The sequence below is a fragment of the Schistocerca cancellata genome, chromosome 4 (genome assembly GCF_023864275.1).
Source record: "Schistocerca cancellata isolate TAMUIC-IGC-003103 chromosome 4, iqSchCanc2.1, whole genome shotgun sequence".
NCBI lineage: Eukaryota > Metazoa > Arthropoda > Insecta > Orthoptera > Acrididae > Schistocerca > Schistocerca cancellata.
The window spans coordinates 805,024,186-805,041,511 of NC_064629.1; the positions used below are offsets into that span (position 1 = coordinate 805,024,186).

At 43.9% G+C, this 17,326-nt stretch overlaps 1 protein-coding gene across 3 annotated transcripts in view; it reads left to right on the forward strand.

Moving 5' to 3' along the window:
- The window catches only part of LOC126184737 (filaggrin), a 351,145-nt gene that overhangs the window by 157,213 nt on the left and 176,606 nt on the right, over positions 1 to 17,326 (forward strand). For all 3 annotated transcript variants that reach the window (XM_049927274.1, XM_049927275.1, XM_049927277.1), the window contains exon 2: positions 2,695 to 2,796. In XM_049927274.1, coding sequence (XP_049783231.1) covers positions 2,695 to 2,796 — 102 coding nt within the window. The remainder of the gene's footprint in view (positions 1 to 2,694; positions 2,797 to 17,326) is intronic.

A 17,326-nucleotide genomic window follows, 5' to 3' on the forward strand; every position in this document is an offset into this window, starting at 1 on the left:
TACCCTGTTTGGGGACCGAGCGAGTGGGCACAAATTATTAGGACACTGCACTCTTTTACCTCATCGTTCTCCGACTGAGCATTTGCTCTATCTCTAATTATCTTGCCAGCAATGGGACGTTGATCTGTGACCTTCCTTACCTTTTCGTTCGTATTTGGCAGGAGCACAAGTCTAATTCTTTGGGAGTAGTAAGGTTCGAGTAATCTGTCCGGTCTAACTCAGTTCAGGTTTTCCATGCCTAAAAACCCTGGCGCTCCGTCTGTACTGACTTCGGAATGGAGAAGACATTAAACGTAAGCCCGCTTACGTACGTTTCTCGTGTATTTTGAGTAGTGTAATAAACAAAGGTGTCGTCGCCAGTTTATTCCGGTTGCAAGACACAACATTACGAATTTGTTGAGCAAGTTATTTTTGCACCAGGGAGAGTACTTTCTGAAACTCTCGGAAGTGCCAGAATGTGGTCGAGTAAGCTTTCTGAAGACTAAGCGGAAAATGGTGTGAGAACGCTTTTGAAATCTATAACTGCCAAACACGCCATTTATATGATTTCATCTGCGTGCGACCATGTTGCCGAGGCAACAATGAGGAAGTCATGGAAAATCTGTGTCCACCCATTTGTGATCCCACAAAGACAGTTTACATATCGAAAAAGAAAAAGAGATGGCAAATCATCGGAGTTCACTGAAGCATTTCCAAACTTTGCAGGATGCTAAAACATACGCGTTAATGACTAGCAGCAAAATGAAACTGACTAGGCTGCGGTATGATTTGTTACGATGAAATTGTCGCCGATAATTCGTATGCAGGCAATGAAGATAGTGGTGATGGATTAGCAGATAAAGTTGGCGCTCAATCGAAAGAAATTATGACACACGCAGAGTCAACAACACAACTGGACAAAATAAGAGTTTATTTGGAACATCAGGTAGAAACAACTTTCGCAGAACTACTACTGGTGAAACGTCTGCGTGACAATGTTGCATGTAAGACATACGAATCCGGCTCAAAAGAAACTTAATGATAATTTCAGTGTATAAAATCTCAGTGTGTTTTTTTTTTTCTTTCCTCCCCCCTCCCCTGCTCAATATATCGTAAAAATTTATGTGAAAATAATGTATAATTTGTCTTTTTATATGAAATTAAATATAAAATGTATGTATATGGCATTTAATGGAAATAATTCTAATTTTTTTCTGGATTACCGGATGATGTACTCTCTCACCTAGTCCGGGTAAATGACATTCCACTGTAATTGATTCTGGGTTCTGTTTAGCAGGTGTGATTAGCTGTGGAGTAAGTGGGAGTTTCATAGTGTGCTTACTCTGGTTATCTCTGATAGTACTATAAGAGGTGACAAGCATATTGGTGACTGGCTGGAGCAAACACAGTAGACGAATGTTTAGCTGAAGTAAAGCTCATTAGCAGACGCGAAGTTACTGACTAGTACACTCAGTCCAAATATTTTCAGTGCTGTTATAGAAGATGGTGGTTTGAGAGAGACCATTAATGTATTAGAACACTCTGTATTCCAGTATGCTTCATTTGTTACTTAAACAAAAATTATTCATGAGAAAACTAATGTATCTAAATGAAGATTAGATGCGTGGTAATGGTTTTCTTTTCACGTAGAAAGCTGAAACATTGTTTCTTATTCATTGATTACTGTGTGTCAAATCTACAGTATGTGCTATGTCCAGTATCAATTACACCAAAAATTGGTAACTGTTTTGCTTTGTGTCATAGGCCAGCTTCCAGTGGCAACATTCTGTGGTGAAGCAAGGACTTTTAGTGCCTTTTATTCAGTTACCAATTAATTGTTAGTCATTTATTCTCAATACATTCTTGACAGTGAATGAGCTCTTGCAAGCCTTGTTATTTCATTTATACTCTTTCCTAGCTGCCCAGTCATGACAATTTACCCGTCACTGAAGTTGTCTAAACCAACAACTTTCCTTTGCCATTCTCTGCGTACATAGCCAGCAGAGTGATATAAGATGGTCCTGACAGCTGTTTTATATATTTTCTACTGAATCAGCTGCTGTCTGTGGTGCCTCGATACACTTGTTTCCTAAGTCGAGGGGTACCCGTAATTTTCTGGGCATCTGCTGTATATAGAAAAGAAATGTGGAATAGCGTAAAAAAAATAGAAATTAGCAGCTCTTACTTTTGTTCTGATTCTAAATTCTGTCTGAACAGGCCTAAGAAGGCCTTTTGGTACCGACTGACTATCGTGCCACTTTCAGCCTATAGAAGTCACTGGATGCGGATGTGGAGGAGCATGTTGCAGCACACCACTCACCTGGTCATTGTCAGTTTTCATGACTTTAGCTGCTACTTCTCAATCAAGTAGCCCCTCAATTGGCCTCTTGAGTGCCGAGCGTACCCTGCTTGCCAACAGCGCTCGTCAGACCCATATGGTTACCACCCCAGTGCTAGCCAAGCACGACAGTGCTGAACTCCGGTGATCTGACAGGAGCTGGTGTTACCACTGCAGCAAGCTCGTTGGCCTTTGTTCTGATAACCCAGGCTACATAAGCAGTAATAAAGGCCATGCTTATATTTGTTGACTTATTATTGTATTTGCATTGTTTCATTCTGTCATGATACAATATTTACATAATTTCATTTGCTTCTCATGACTGTGCTCTGTACTATTAATTAACAGTGAAGTCATTGTTGTTATTGGGTTTACAGGATGGAGTGGGTGGAAATCATTGAACCTCGCACGAAGGAGCATATGTATGCCAATCTCACAACTGGCGAGTGTGTTTGGGATCCACCACCTGGAGTACCAGTGTATGTACATTAAATGATTAATATTAATCTTTCTTATACATGATATAAACAAATATGTTTGTTACAATCAATATTTCATACTTGACACATTTTTTTAAATTAATTATACCAAAGCATCTATTTGCTATGGTGGATTGGACTGCAAAATTTTGCGTTTTTATTGAGCATGACCCTAGTGCTTCTCAGGAGGTTCTAAAGGACTTAGAATCTACTCCATTATTCCCATAATAATAATAATAATAATAACGACACTGCTAGCCACACGGAAAATGATTTAAATCCAAATAGAGGTGTTTTGCAGGATATGCTTCCTGCAACCACCCTAGAAGGAAAACAAAGACAGAGGATGAGATGGTCAGATGAAGTTAACCGACACCTCATGTTCTGTTGTTACGAAGCAACAAACTTAGGAACCAACACAACTGGATACAGATCACAAGTATACACAACATTTATTACCAGATACCCAGAATTAAAATTTTTAACACAACAACGACTAGCTGATCAGATCTGTGTAATAATAAAAAATAACAGGATACCCCAGTCAGAATTAGAAAACATCAAACAAAAAGTACAACAAATACTGGGACAAAATAATGTGTAATCAGAAGAAGAAAAAAATACAGTAATGGACTCAAACATCCCAGAGCAAACAAACAAAGAACAACACGCATCAATTAAACAATCAGAGGAAAACAAAATCTTAAGACAGCCACCAGAACAAGCACAAATAGAACATGAAGTGACACACATGATAGATATAGAAGAAAAATTTCATCTGACATATATAGAATACAAAGACACAAATACAGACATTAGACCATTCTTGCATAGACCACCAAATAACCCACAAGTCGAAACAACAATAACAACTATCAACACAATCATACACAACAAAATAAATGAAAATACGACTATGGAAGAGTTACAACTACTGGTTTATATAGGAGCACTCACTACACTAAATATACACACTAAGCAGAGATCAGAACCAACCAACACACAGAAGAAACCCACAAGACCAGCATGGCAACACAGGCTACAGATCAGAATAGAAAAACTGTGAAAAGACATCGGACAGCTAACACAATTTATAAGAAATGAAGTATCAGACAAAAAAACAAATAAGGTTAGGTAAAATCTCACAACTAGAAGCGATAGAGCAATTAGATGAAAAGAAGCAGAAATTAAAAGCATTGGCCAAACGACTTAGAAGATACAAGAAAAGGGAAAAGAGAAGGAAACAAAACCAAACATTCAACACAAACCAAAAGAAATTTTACCAGACAATAGATAACACAAACATTAAAATGAACAATCCACCAAACATAACAGACATGGAACACTTCCGGAGCAACATATGGTCAAACACGGTACAACATAACAGACATGCATGGTGGATACAAGCAGAAACAGACACATACAAGATGATACCACAAATACCTGAAGTGATAATTTTGCAACATGAAGTCACGCAAGCAATTAATTCTACGCACAATTGAAAAGCCCCTGGAAAAGATGTTGTTGTTGTGGTCTTCAGTCCTGAGACTGGTTTGATGCAGCTCTCCATGCTACTCTATCCTGTGCAAGCTCCTTCATCTCCCAGTATCTACTGCAACCTACATCCTTCTGAATCTGCTTAGTGTATTCATCTCTTGATCTCCCTCTACGATTTTTACCCTCCACACTGCCCTCCAATGCTAAATTTGTGATCCCTTGATGCCTCAAAACATGTCCTACCAACCGATCCCTTCTTCTAGTCAAGTTGTGCCACAAACTTCTCTTCTCCCCAATCCTATTCAATACCTCCTCATTAGTTACGTGATCTACCCACCTTATCTTCAGCATTCTTCTGTAGCACCACATTTCGAAAGCTTCTATTCTCTTCTTGTCCAAACTAGTTAGCGTCCATGTTTCACTTCCATACATGGCTACACTCCATACAAATACTTTCAGAAATGACTTCCTGACACTTAAATCTATACTCGATGTTAACAAATTCCTCTTCTTGAGAAACGCTTTCCTTGCCATTGCCAGTCTACATTTTATATCCTTTCTACTTCGACCATCATCGGTTATTTTACTCCCTAAATAGCAAAACTCCTTTACTACTTTAAGTGTCTCATTTCCTAATCTAATTCCCTCAGCATCACCTGACTTAATTTGACTACATTCCATTATCCTCGTTTTGCTTTTGTTGATGTTCATCTTATATCCTCCTTTCAAGACACTGTCCATTCCGTTCAACTGCTCTTCCAAGTTCTTTGCTGTCTCTGACAGAATTACAATGTCATCGGCGAACCTCAAAGTTTTTACTTCTTCTCCATGAATTTTAATACCTACTCCGAATTTTTCTTTTGTTTCCTTTACTGCTTGCTCAATATACAGATTGAATAACATCGGGGAGAGGCTACAACCCTGTCTTACTCCTTTCCCAACCACTGCTTCCCTTTCATGCCCCTCGACTCTTATAACTGCCATCTGGTTTCTGTACAAACTGTAAATAGCCTTTCGCTCCCTGTATTTTACCCCTGCCGCCTTCAGAATTTGAAAGAGAGTATTCCAGTTAACATTGTCAAAAGCTTTCTCTAAGTCTACAAATGCTAGAAACGTAGGTTTGCCTTTTCTTAATCTTTCTTCTAAGATAAGTCGTAAGGTCAGTATTGCCTCACGTGTTCCAACATTTCTACGGAATCCAAACTGATCTTCCCCGAGGTCGGCTTCTACCAGTTTTTCCATTCGTCTGTAAAGAATTCGCGTTAGTATTTTGCAGCTGTGACTTATTAAACTGATAGTTCGGTAATTTTCACATCTGTCAACACCTGCTTTCTTTGGGATTGGAATTATTATATTCTTCTTGAAGTCTGAGGGTATTTCTCCTGTCTCATACATCGTGCTCACCAGATGGTAGAGTTTTGTCATGACTGGCTCTCCCGAAGCCATCAGTAGTTCAAATGGAATGTTGTCTACTCCCGGGGCCTTGTTTCGACTCAGGTCTTTCAGTGCTCTGTCAAACTCTTCACGCAGTATCTTATCTCCGATTTCGTCTTCATCTACATTCTCTTCCATTTCCATAATATTGTCCTCAAGTACATCGCCCTTGTATAAACCCTCTATATACTCCTTCCACCTTTCTGCCTTCCCTTCTTTGCTTAGAACTGGGTTGCCATCTGAGCTCTTGATATTCATACAAGTGGTTCTCTTCTCTCCAAAGGTCTCTTTAATTTTCCTGTAGGCAGTTTTTCCTGGAAAAGATAAAATAGCAATTTTCTGGCTAAAGAAGTTCACTCCAACACAGTCACATCTAACTAAATTATTTAACAGTTACATTGCAGACCCACACACAGTCCCTGATACACTTACACAAGGAATAACTTATCTGAAACCTGAAGATCAAGCAGACACAGCAAACCCAGCAAAATTTCGCCCCATAACATGCCTACCAACAATATACAAAATATTGACTTCAGTCATTACACAGAAATTAATGACACATACAACACAGAACAAAATTATATATGAAGAACAAAAAGGCTGCTGCAAAGGAGCACGAGGATGTAAAGAGTAACTGATAATAGATGCAGAGGTGACATATCAAGCTAAAACTAAACAAAGGTCGCTACACTACGCATACATTGATTACCAGAAAGCATTTGATAGTGTACCCCACTCATGGTTACTACAGATATTGGAAATATACAAAGTAGATCCTAAATTGATACAGTTCCTAAACATAGTAATGCAAAATTGGAAAACCATGCTTAATATCCAAACAAATTCAAATAATATCACATCACAGCCAATACAGATTAAGTGTGGAATATACCAAGGAGACTCATAAAGTCCTTTCTGGCTCTTCCTTGCTCTGAACCCACTATCCAACATGCTAAATAATACAAATTATGGATATAATATTACTGGAACATACCAACACAAAATCACACATTTGCTATACATGGACGATCTAAAATTACTGGCAGCAACATATCAACAACTCAACCAATTACTAAAGATAACAGAAGTATTCAGCAATGATATAAACATGGCTTTTGGAACAGACAAATGTAAGAAAAATAGCATAGTCAAGGGAAAACTTACTAAACAAGAAGATTACATATTGGATAACCACAGCGACTGCATAGAAGCAATGGAAAAAACAAATGCTTAAAAATATCTAGGATACAGACAAAAAATAGGAATAGATAATACAAATATTAAAGAAGAACTAAAAGAAAAATATAGACAAAAACTAACAAACATACTGAAAGCAGAATTGACAGTAAGACAAAAGCTATAAATACTTATGATATACCAATATAGACCTATTAATTTGGAGTAGTGAAATGGAATAACACAGAACTAGAAGCACTCAATACACTTACACGATCACAATGCCACAAATATAGAATACATCACATACATTCAGCAACAGAAAGATTCACATTAAGCAGAAAGGAAGGAGGAAGGGGATTTATCGACATAAAAAACCTACATTATGGACAGGTAGACAATTTAAGAAAATTCTTTATAGAACGAGCAGAAACTAGCAAAATACACAAAGTAATCACTCATATAAATACATCGGCTACACCAATGCAATTTCATAACCACTTCTACAACCCTTAAGATCACATAACATCAACAGATACAAAGAAAGTAAATTGGAAAAAGAAAACGCTACATGCCAAGCATCCGTATCATCTAACACAGCCACACATCGATCAAGACGCATCCAACAAATGGCCAAGAAAAGGCAACATATACAGTGAGACGGAAGGATTCATGATTGCAATACAGGATCAAACAATAAACACCATATATTACAGCAAGCATATTATTAAAGATCCCAATACCACAACAGATAAATGCAGACTTTGCAAACAACAAATAGAAACAGTAGGTCACATCACAAGTGGATGTACAATACTAACACCCCCCTGCGGGTTCGGGGGTTAGAATAGGCCCGCGGTATTCCTGCCTGTCGTAAGAGGCGACTAAAAGGAGTGTCAAATGTTTCGGCCTTATGTGATGGTCCCCTCTCGGGTTTGACCTCCATCTTTCTAAATTATTCCGAAGAGCGAGCCAATTGGGGAAGGGCGCCTTACGTGGTGCACTGTATCCGTCGTGCATTGTGACCTTTAGCCGGCTTTTTCGTCGTTGCAATGGTGTCCCGCTCGTTTTCCATCTCTTGGGCGAGGATACATCCCTGGGTGCGATTCCCACGCTGCACTCTGTAGTGTTTCTTTTAACTGCGACGACGACCTTGGACAGTTTTGCACCTAAGATCCAGCACGGTAGCCAGTCCGTTGTGGTGGGGCCGCCATGTACCCTCTTGGTTGTAGCCCCGTGACAACACAGGGATCGCTCTACTGATGCCTGTGCCGTTAACTCCCCACGTATGCCAAGGAGTAGATGCCCGTCTCCCTGGGGCATCAGGACTCCCGGCAATGGACATCCTGCCAGGTGGCTATTGCTGCGGCTGGGTGGCGCCCGTGGGGAGGGCCCTTGGTCGGAGTAGGTGGCATCAGGGCAGATGACCCGCAATGAAGCGTGGTACATCATCTCTCGCTGGCGGCCAGCCGCCAGCAGTCTCTAAGCGTTCTCGGGCTCAATTTAATGCTGAAAAGTACAATCCGAAAACGTTCCCCTCTCTGGCCACGCCGTGGGAGGAGCGTAAGTCTCAGGATGGAGGTAATAGTTATTCGCCCCGATTCTTAGTTTGTACGAGAGCTGATGGGGAGTCTTTTCTCTCCACAAAGCCTCAGTTCTTCGTCGAGCATTTAGAGGACAAGTTTGGGGAGGTGGAGGGCTTGTCAAAAATGCGCTCTGGATCGGTCCTGATCCAAACGGCATCCTCTGCCCAGTAACGACGGTTGCTTGCTTGTGACAAGTTGGGGGATGTTGCTGTTACGATCACGCCGCATAAGAGTTTAAATATGGTTCAGGGAGTTATTTACCATAAGGACCTTCTTTTGCAGTCTGATGACGAGCTGCGCGCCAACTTAGAGCACAGGGGTGTACATTTCGTCCGGCGCGTTCATCGGGGTCCGAAGGAAAATCAGATAGCTACCGGTGCCGTCATCTTGGCCTTCGAGGGTGATACGTTACCAGAAAAGGTCAAGGTGATGGTCTACCGATGTGACGTCAGGCCCTATATCCCTCCCCCGATGCGGTGCTTCAAGTGCTGGAAGTTCGGCCATATGTCTTCCCGCTGCACTTCCAGCCTCACATGTCGAGATTGCGGACGCCCGTCTCATCCCGATACTCCATGTGCCCCGCCTCCCATCTGTGTCAACTGCGGGGAGCACCATTCACCTTGCTCGCCTGACTGCAATGTCTTTCAGAAAGAGCGCAAAATCATGGAATATAAGACCCTGGACCGGCTGACCTATACTGAGGCCAAAAGGAAATATGACAGACTCCATCCTGTGAGAATGACATCTTCTTATGCAGCTGCTACGACAACTGTGCTAGCCCCATCAGTTTTGAGACTTCCAGCCAGCTCGATAAGCAGTAAGACTCCTCCTGCCCCCTTGCCCGTGGGGGGCTCTACCCAACCGGTTGCTCCTGCACCACCTACCTCAGGAGCAACCTCCTCCCACCCGTCGGGGACGTCCGTCCCCGCTTCTCAGCCGGAGAAGCGTCTAACTTCTTCGGCTACTCTCGCCCGTAAGAGTTCCCTTGGGACCCTCCCTTCCCAGGGTTCCACCAGCGGGAAGGATGATGGCCGCCAGTGGCATAAGTCCTCACTAGCGGCCGGGCGTAGGGCTTCACGATCCTCCTCTGTCCCGGAGACTGAATCGGTGAAGCCTTCCCAGCTGGTGCAACCCAAGGTTCAGCGAGAGAAGTCCAAGAGAAAGACCTCTAAGGCCAAAGAACTTGCGGTGGCACCAACCCCACCGCACCTTTCGCGCTCTGCGTCTGAGGCTGAAGTCGAGATTCTAGCGTCCGCTGAGGACCTTGATCTCGCTGGTCCCTCAGACGCCACGGATGCCTCTCGTACGGGTACTGAATCGGTGGCAGTGATTGAACAAGCGGCGTAAATTGCCTTCCCAGTCCTTTCACGCCTTTCTCAGCCATGGACAATATCATCCTCCAGTGGAACTGCGGCGGTTTTTTCCACCATCTAGCTGAGCTCCAACAACTTATCAGCCTTCACCCTTTCTTCTGCATTGCTCTTCAGGAAACTTGGTTTCCAGCAATGTGAACCCCCGCCCTCCGTGGCTATCTGGGTTATTATAAGAACCGGGCAGCATATGAAAGGGTGTCGGGTGGCGTCTGCCTCTATGTCCTTCACACTCTGCACAGCGAGTCTGTCCCTCTCCAAACACCTTTAGAGGCTGTCGCTGTTCGGGTGTGGACGCCACAGGCTGTTACCGTCTGCAGTCTTTACCTTCCACCGGATGGTGATGTCTCGCAGCATGTCCTGGCTGCGCTGATAGCCCAATTGCCGCCACCTTTCTTGCTATTGGGCGACTTCAACGCCCATAACCCTCTGTGGGGTGGGTCAGTGGCAACTGGTCGAGGCGCCATCGTTGAGCATTTATTGTCGCAGCTCGATCTCTCGATTTTAAATGATGGTGCCTTCACACACTTCAGTGTGGCGCATGGCACATACTCCGCCATTGACCTTTCAATCTGTAGCCCTAGCCTCTTACCTTCGGTCCAATGGAGTGTGCATGACGACCTGTGTGGTAGTGACCACTTTCCGATATTTCTGTCACTACCACAGCGTCACTCTTCTGGGCGCCCTAGCAGATGGGCTATGAATAAGGCTGACTGGGACTTGTTCTCCTCCACTGCCGCTCTTGAGTCTCTCTCTAATGACGACATTGATGCGGTGGTTGAATCGGTCACCACCGGCATCGTTACTGCCGCCGAATCTGCCATTCCCCGATCTTCTGGGTCCCCTCGGTGGAAGGCTGTGCCTTGGTGGTCGCCTGAGATCGCTGAAGCGATTAAAGATCGCCGGCGGGCGCTCCAGCGTCACAAGCGACATCCCTCCTTAGACCACCTTATCGCCTTCAAACGGCTGCGTGCGCGGGCCCGCCTCCTTATCCGCCAAGGCAAGAAGGAGTGCTGGGAGCGGTATGTGTCCACCATTGGCCTCCATGTCACTCCTTCGCAGGTCTGGGCCAAGATTCGACACGTCTACGGCTATCGGACCCCTGCCAGCGTCCCTGCGCTCTCACTGAATGGAGCAGTTTGTACTGACTCCGACGTCATTGCCAATCGCTTAGCAGAGCATTTTGCTATGAGTTCCGCTTCTGCGAATTACCCCCAGGCCTTCCGCTCCATTAAAGAGCGGATGGAACGTCGGAGCCTTTCGTTTCGCACCAACCACCCAGAATCTTACAATGCTCCATTCAGTGAGTGGGAATTTCGCAGTGCCCTAGCTGCTTGCCCTGATACCGCTCCTGGGCCAGATGGCATCCACTGTCAGATGCTGAAACACCTTTCAGTGGACTGCCAGCAGCGCCTTCTCGATCTTTACAACCGTCTTTGGGTCGAGGGGGTGTTTCTGTCGCAATGGCGGGAAGGCCTTGTCATCCCCGTTTTGAAACCTGGAAAGACCCCTCTGGAGGTGGACAGCTACCGCCCCATTACCCTCACCAACGTTCTTTGTAAGCTTCTCGAACGGCTGGTGAGCCGGCGCTTGAATTGGGTACTGGAGTCTCGGGGCCTTCTGGCTCCATCTCAGGGTGGGTTCCGGAAAGGCCGCTCTGCCGCCGACAATCTGGTGAGCCTGGAGTCGGCCATCCGTACTGCCTTTGCCCGCCGTCAGCACCTGGTCGCTGTCTTTTTCGACATGCGGAAGGCGTACGATACGACATGGCGTCATCACATCCTTTCTACGCTTCATGGATGGGGTCTTCGGGGCCCTCTGCCGCTCTTTATCCGCAATTTCCTGTCGTATCGTACCTTCCGCGTGCAAGTCGCAGCCTCCTATAGTTCCACCCACGTCCAGGAGAACGGTGTGCCACAGGGTTCTGTTTTAAGTGTCTGCCTGTTTTTAATAGCCATTAACGGGCTTGCTGCGGCCGTGGGAACTTCTGTCTCTGCTTCCCTGTATGCTGACGACTTCTGCCTTTATTACAGCTCTACTGGCATTACAGCTGTTGAACGTCAGCTACAGGGCGCTATCCGTAAGGCGCAGTCTTGGGCTGTAGCGCATGGGTTTCAGTTTTCGGCAGCCAAGACCCGCGTTATGCATTTCTGCCGGCGCCGAACAGTCCATCCTGAGCCGCGGCTTTATCTTGCCGACGAACTCCTTGCTGTGGTGGAGACCCACAGGTTTTTGGGAGTGGTTTTCGATGCCCGGTTGACTTGGCTGCCTCATATCCGGCAGCTTAAACAGGCGTGTTGGCGGCATCTCAACGCTCTGAGATGTTTGAGCCACACCCGCTGGGGCGCCGACCGCTCTACCCTGTTGCGGCTCTACCAGGCGTTAATCCAGTCCCGTCTGGATTATGGGAGCCTGGCTTATGGCTCAGCATCCCCATCTGCGTTACGGGTGCTGGACCCAATTCTCCACAGCGGGATACGCCTTGCCACTGGTGCTTTCCGCACCAGCCCTGTGGACAGCGTACTAGTGGAGGCAGGTGTACCTCCACTGCGGTTCCGGCGCCGACGTTTGCTGGCCGCTTATGCTGTCCATGTTCTAAGCTTGCCCGGGCATCCAAATTATCGTGTCCTTTTCCCGCAGTCAGTTGTCGATCTACCAGACCGTCGGCCCCGGTCGGGTTGTCCGATCGCCGTACGCGTCAAGGAACTTCTCTGCAGGCTTGGGTTTTTCCCTGTTCCACCTCCTTTCCGGGCGCCTCTGCGTACACCCCCGTAGTGTGTTCCTCGCCCTTGCCTTCGGCTCGACTTGGCACAGGGCTCGAAGGACTCGGTCCCTCCAGAGGCCTTCCGCCGCCGCTTTTATTCCATCCTGGCCACGTATCAGGGCTCTAGAACTGTTTACACCGACGGTTCGATGGTTGCTGGTCGTGTCGGGTATGCGCTAACTCTAGGGGACCATTCCGAACAACGGTCCTTGGCGGCTGGCTGCAGCGTTTACACTGCTGAGCTAGTCGCCATCTTTCGAGCCCTAGAGTATATCCGCTCCTGCTCAGGTGAGTCCTTCGTTATCTGTAGCGATTCCCTGAGCGGTTTACGAGCTCTCGACCAGTGTTTTCCTCGTTCTCGTCTGGTGATGGCTATCCATGAGTCCCTGCATACTCTTGCGCGTTGCGGCCGCTCTGTGGTCTTTGTGTGGACCCCCGGTCATGTCGGTATCCCGGGCAATGAACATGTTGACCGCCTGGCGAAAGAGGCCTCGAGTAAACCATCTCTGGATGTTGGCCTCCCAGAGGCTTATTTGCGGGCAGTCCTCCGCCGAAAAGTTTTTGCGCTTTGGGATGCTGAATGGCGCGATCGGATAACACCCAATAAACTCCGTGCCATTAAGGAGACGATGACTGTGTGGCGGTCCTCCATGCGAGCCAACCGCAGGGACTCAGTCGTCCTTTGTTGGCTCCGCATTGGCCACTCCGGGCTAACACACAGTTATTTACTGCGCCGAAAAGTTTTTGCGCTTTGGGACGCTGAATGGCGCGATCGGATAACACCCAATAAACTCCGTGCCATTAAGGAGACGATGACTGTGTGGCGGTCCTCCATGCGAGCCAACCGCAGGGACTCAGTCGTCCTTTGTTGGCTCCGCATTGGCCACTCCGGGCTAACACACAGTTATTTACTGCGCCGGGAGGACCCTCCTGTTTGTCGCTGCGGGGCGGCTTTGACGGTGGCCCACATTCTGTTGGCCTGCCCCCTTTTAGCTGTGGTCAGGCAGACATTTGCGCTGCCTGATACGCTCCCTGCCGTTTTATCTGATGACCCTGTTATGGCTGCCTTAGTTTTACGTTTTATTAGGGCAGGGAGTTTTTATTCTTTAATCTGAGTGTTTGTTTTATTTTATTGTTTTGTGTTGATTCTGGCCTTTGGCCTATGATTTTAAACTGATCTTTTAATGTGTTTCTGAGTGGTTGGCTTTTCCTTTTTTATTTCTATGGTCGGCCAACCACTGTCACGCTCTGTGTGGTTTTAGTTCGTTTTGTCTTGTCTTTGTCTCAGTTTCTCTTGTTCTGTATTGTCTGTGATCTATTCTGTTCCTCGTTTTTATTCTCTGTGGGTGTTCTTTGTATTTGGAAAATGGGACCGATGACCGTAGCAGTCTGGTCCCTTTCATCCCCCAAACCAACCAACCAACAATACTAACAAATACAGAATACACCAGAAGACATGACAATGTAGCAAAAATAATACATCAACAACTTGCCATACAACATAAACTAATAAATCAACACGCTCCCACATAAAAGTATGCACCACAAAATGTACTGGAGAATGATGAATACAAATTGTACTGGAACAGAACCATTATAACAGATAAAACAACACCACATAACAAACCTGACATCATACTCACCAATAAAAAGAAGAAATTAACACAACTAATTGAAATATCCATACCCAATACAACAAATATACAGAAGAAAACAGGAGAAAAAATTGAAAAATACATCCAACTGGCTGAGGAAGTCAAGGACATGTGGCATCAGGATAAAGTTGACATTATACCAATTATACTATCAACTACAGGAGTCATACCACACAATATCCACCAGTACATCAATGCAATACAACTACATCCAAACGTATATATACAACTACAGAAATCTGTAATTATTGATACATGTTCAATTGCCCGAAAGTTCCTAAATGCACTGTAACATATACCGTACAGTTAAAAGGAAGTCACGCTTGATCAAGGTCCGTGTCACTTTCCATTTTTAACCAGGCATAACGTCTGAGAAAGGAAAGAAATAATAATAATAATAATAATAATAATAATAATAGACATCATTTAAATAACTAGGTGAAATCATAAAACTAAGTCCTTTTGACAAAGATGTTAACCTAGCTATGAAAATCGAAGTAGCTTTTTAATTAACAAAAAAAATTGTATAATAAGGAACTCTCATCCATAAATGCGAAACCTCAACACTACAACACCGCCATTAGACCAGGATACCTTTATGCTTCACAATTCCTTTCATTTGATACAGACAAACAATTAAGCGAAATGAAAAGAAGGAAAGGTAAGTAGTCAGGAAAATCCTGGAATGAAATTATAACTATGGGACATGGAAATGAAGAAGTACTGAAGACGTTTATGAAAGAATAGAATGATTATTAGACACATTGAGGAAGATAAAAGTTGTGTTCTGTGGACAACTAAAATGCTAGATGAGAAAAGAATAACACAAAGATTTTTTAACTTTTTTTTACTGAAAACCAGAAACATCAATGATTAGGATCAAAAAGGTGAGGAAATGGAAATAATGGAGGAAGTAATGAAAAAGCAAGGATAGTTCAGAGCAAAGGTATAGAGTTCCAAGAGCTTTCCGGTGGGGCGGGGTGTGGGGGGGCGGGGGGGGGGGGGCAACGAAAAAAAAAAGGACAGGCCCAACAGGGACAGAAGAAAGAAGAGCAAAGAAAGAAAACTACTGGAAAGATAAGAGAAATAAAACTTAAGTTAAATCATGTGGACCTTACTTGACCTAACGAATAAAAAAAAAAAATAAATTTCATAGTACCCAATAACAACAGCTTAAATTTCAACACTGTACAGAAAATAAATAAAAATGCTGAACTGACAGAATTACTCTAAAGTCAGTTGCATTTTACATGTATTCATCAAATACTTGTAATCATTATGAACAGAGGAGTAATATCTTGAACAAAGAAGGGCAGAATGTGGCACGATATCCCTCAAAAGGATATCCAACAACTCTATCAATCAGTACCAAGCTGAATAACTGATTGCATAAGGGCCAGAGGCAGACCAACACAGTATTGACTTGCTCAATTTTTGAAGCTCTTTTTCTTGAATAAATCATTTGTTTGTATGTACATGTACAACACATGTATCCATTTCTGCCCCATTTGGCTAATTCCATTATGGTCCATCCTTTTTTTTTTTTAAGAGGTTTTATGTCTCCAAAGTTTGTCATGAGGATGATGCAAGTAAACTGTAATCAGATTCACTAAAGCTTGATTCACATTATAAAGTGGAACTGCTAGAGGCTAACTATGCATAATGATGTTTTATATGTAGAAGTGTCATACATGTAAAGGGTGTAGACAGAGAGTGGTTCCCGTTATTATGTATAATTCTGGTGTTCATGGGGTAAGGGTTTGTTAGTTGCTAATTTAGCTGTGCTAGACAGCCGAAGTGTAGACCATAGCTAGAAGCAAAGCATCTGTACGACTACAGCATATTACTTCCACCCACATACACATCACAATGTGAAAATCTGCGAAATTAGAAGTAATATGTAGGTTTACCAACAGTCACTCTGTAAGATTATTGCTGAGTTTTTTTAAAACCTGTGGAATACCGTATTTACTCGAATCTAAGCCGCACTTTTTTTCCGGTTTTTGTAATCCAAAAAACCGCCTGCGGCTTAGAATCGAGTGCAAAGCAAGCGGAAGTTCTGAAAAATGTTGATAGGTGCCACCACAACTAACTTCTGCCGTCGAATATATGTAGCGCTACACAGGCATCCTTTGTACGCACAAAGATAAATACCGGCGCCAAAACCTCTGCGTCAGTAAATAAAATTAAAAAAAAGATTGGAAGACGAGATTTTTTTCTCCGCCCGAGTTTTGACCACTGCTTTTTCATACAGTATCCAACGAAGTAAATACAAATTCCGTATTGTTCATCTCCGAATTTCAATGTACTACGAAAATCCGACTGGTAATACTGGGATTTTTGTCAATAGGGCCAACTCTACGTTCTGAATTTGTCCTACCTGTGAGAAGAGATGGTTGCTAATAGTAATCTGATGAAATGTGAATCACATGCAGTATTCTCTTCACCATAAGAATAATACGAATATAAACATTTTGCCATGTATTCTTTCGTGTTTGCTTCTATCTCATTTAAATCCTGTCTGCCAAATAAACTACGAAACTAGAGTGAGACAACAGCAAACGCGGAAGAATATACGTATCGTGTCATGTTTATATTCGTATTACTCTTATGCCTAATAGTGATCACAGTCAGAAATGAAGTACGGCAACTGACTAGATTTTTAAATCTAAGATGACTAATTACTGTGCAGAATTTGATGTACTAAAGAAGCGGCCGCAAAGAGTTTCAAACGGAGAAAAATTTTCGCCAAACTCTCGTTCAGAACATGTTCTATTATACGCAGTCTATTATTTGGTTCTTGTTGATCATTATCAAAGAAAGCAGCAGTGTAAGTAACAACAAATAGCAGTCTCTTGCCATTGTTTCGCTAATGAGACGATTCCTCTCTTTTTTTTAATTGTAGGCGGCGGTAGCGCGCACAAAAGCAAGCCATGCCGCGAGCTGCGACAGGCCGTAAACACGCACTATCGAATGCGTCAAACAATGCATGACACAGTATAGTAATGCATTTTCAGCTTAGAGTGACTGACGTAAATACCTATA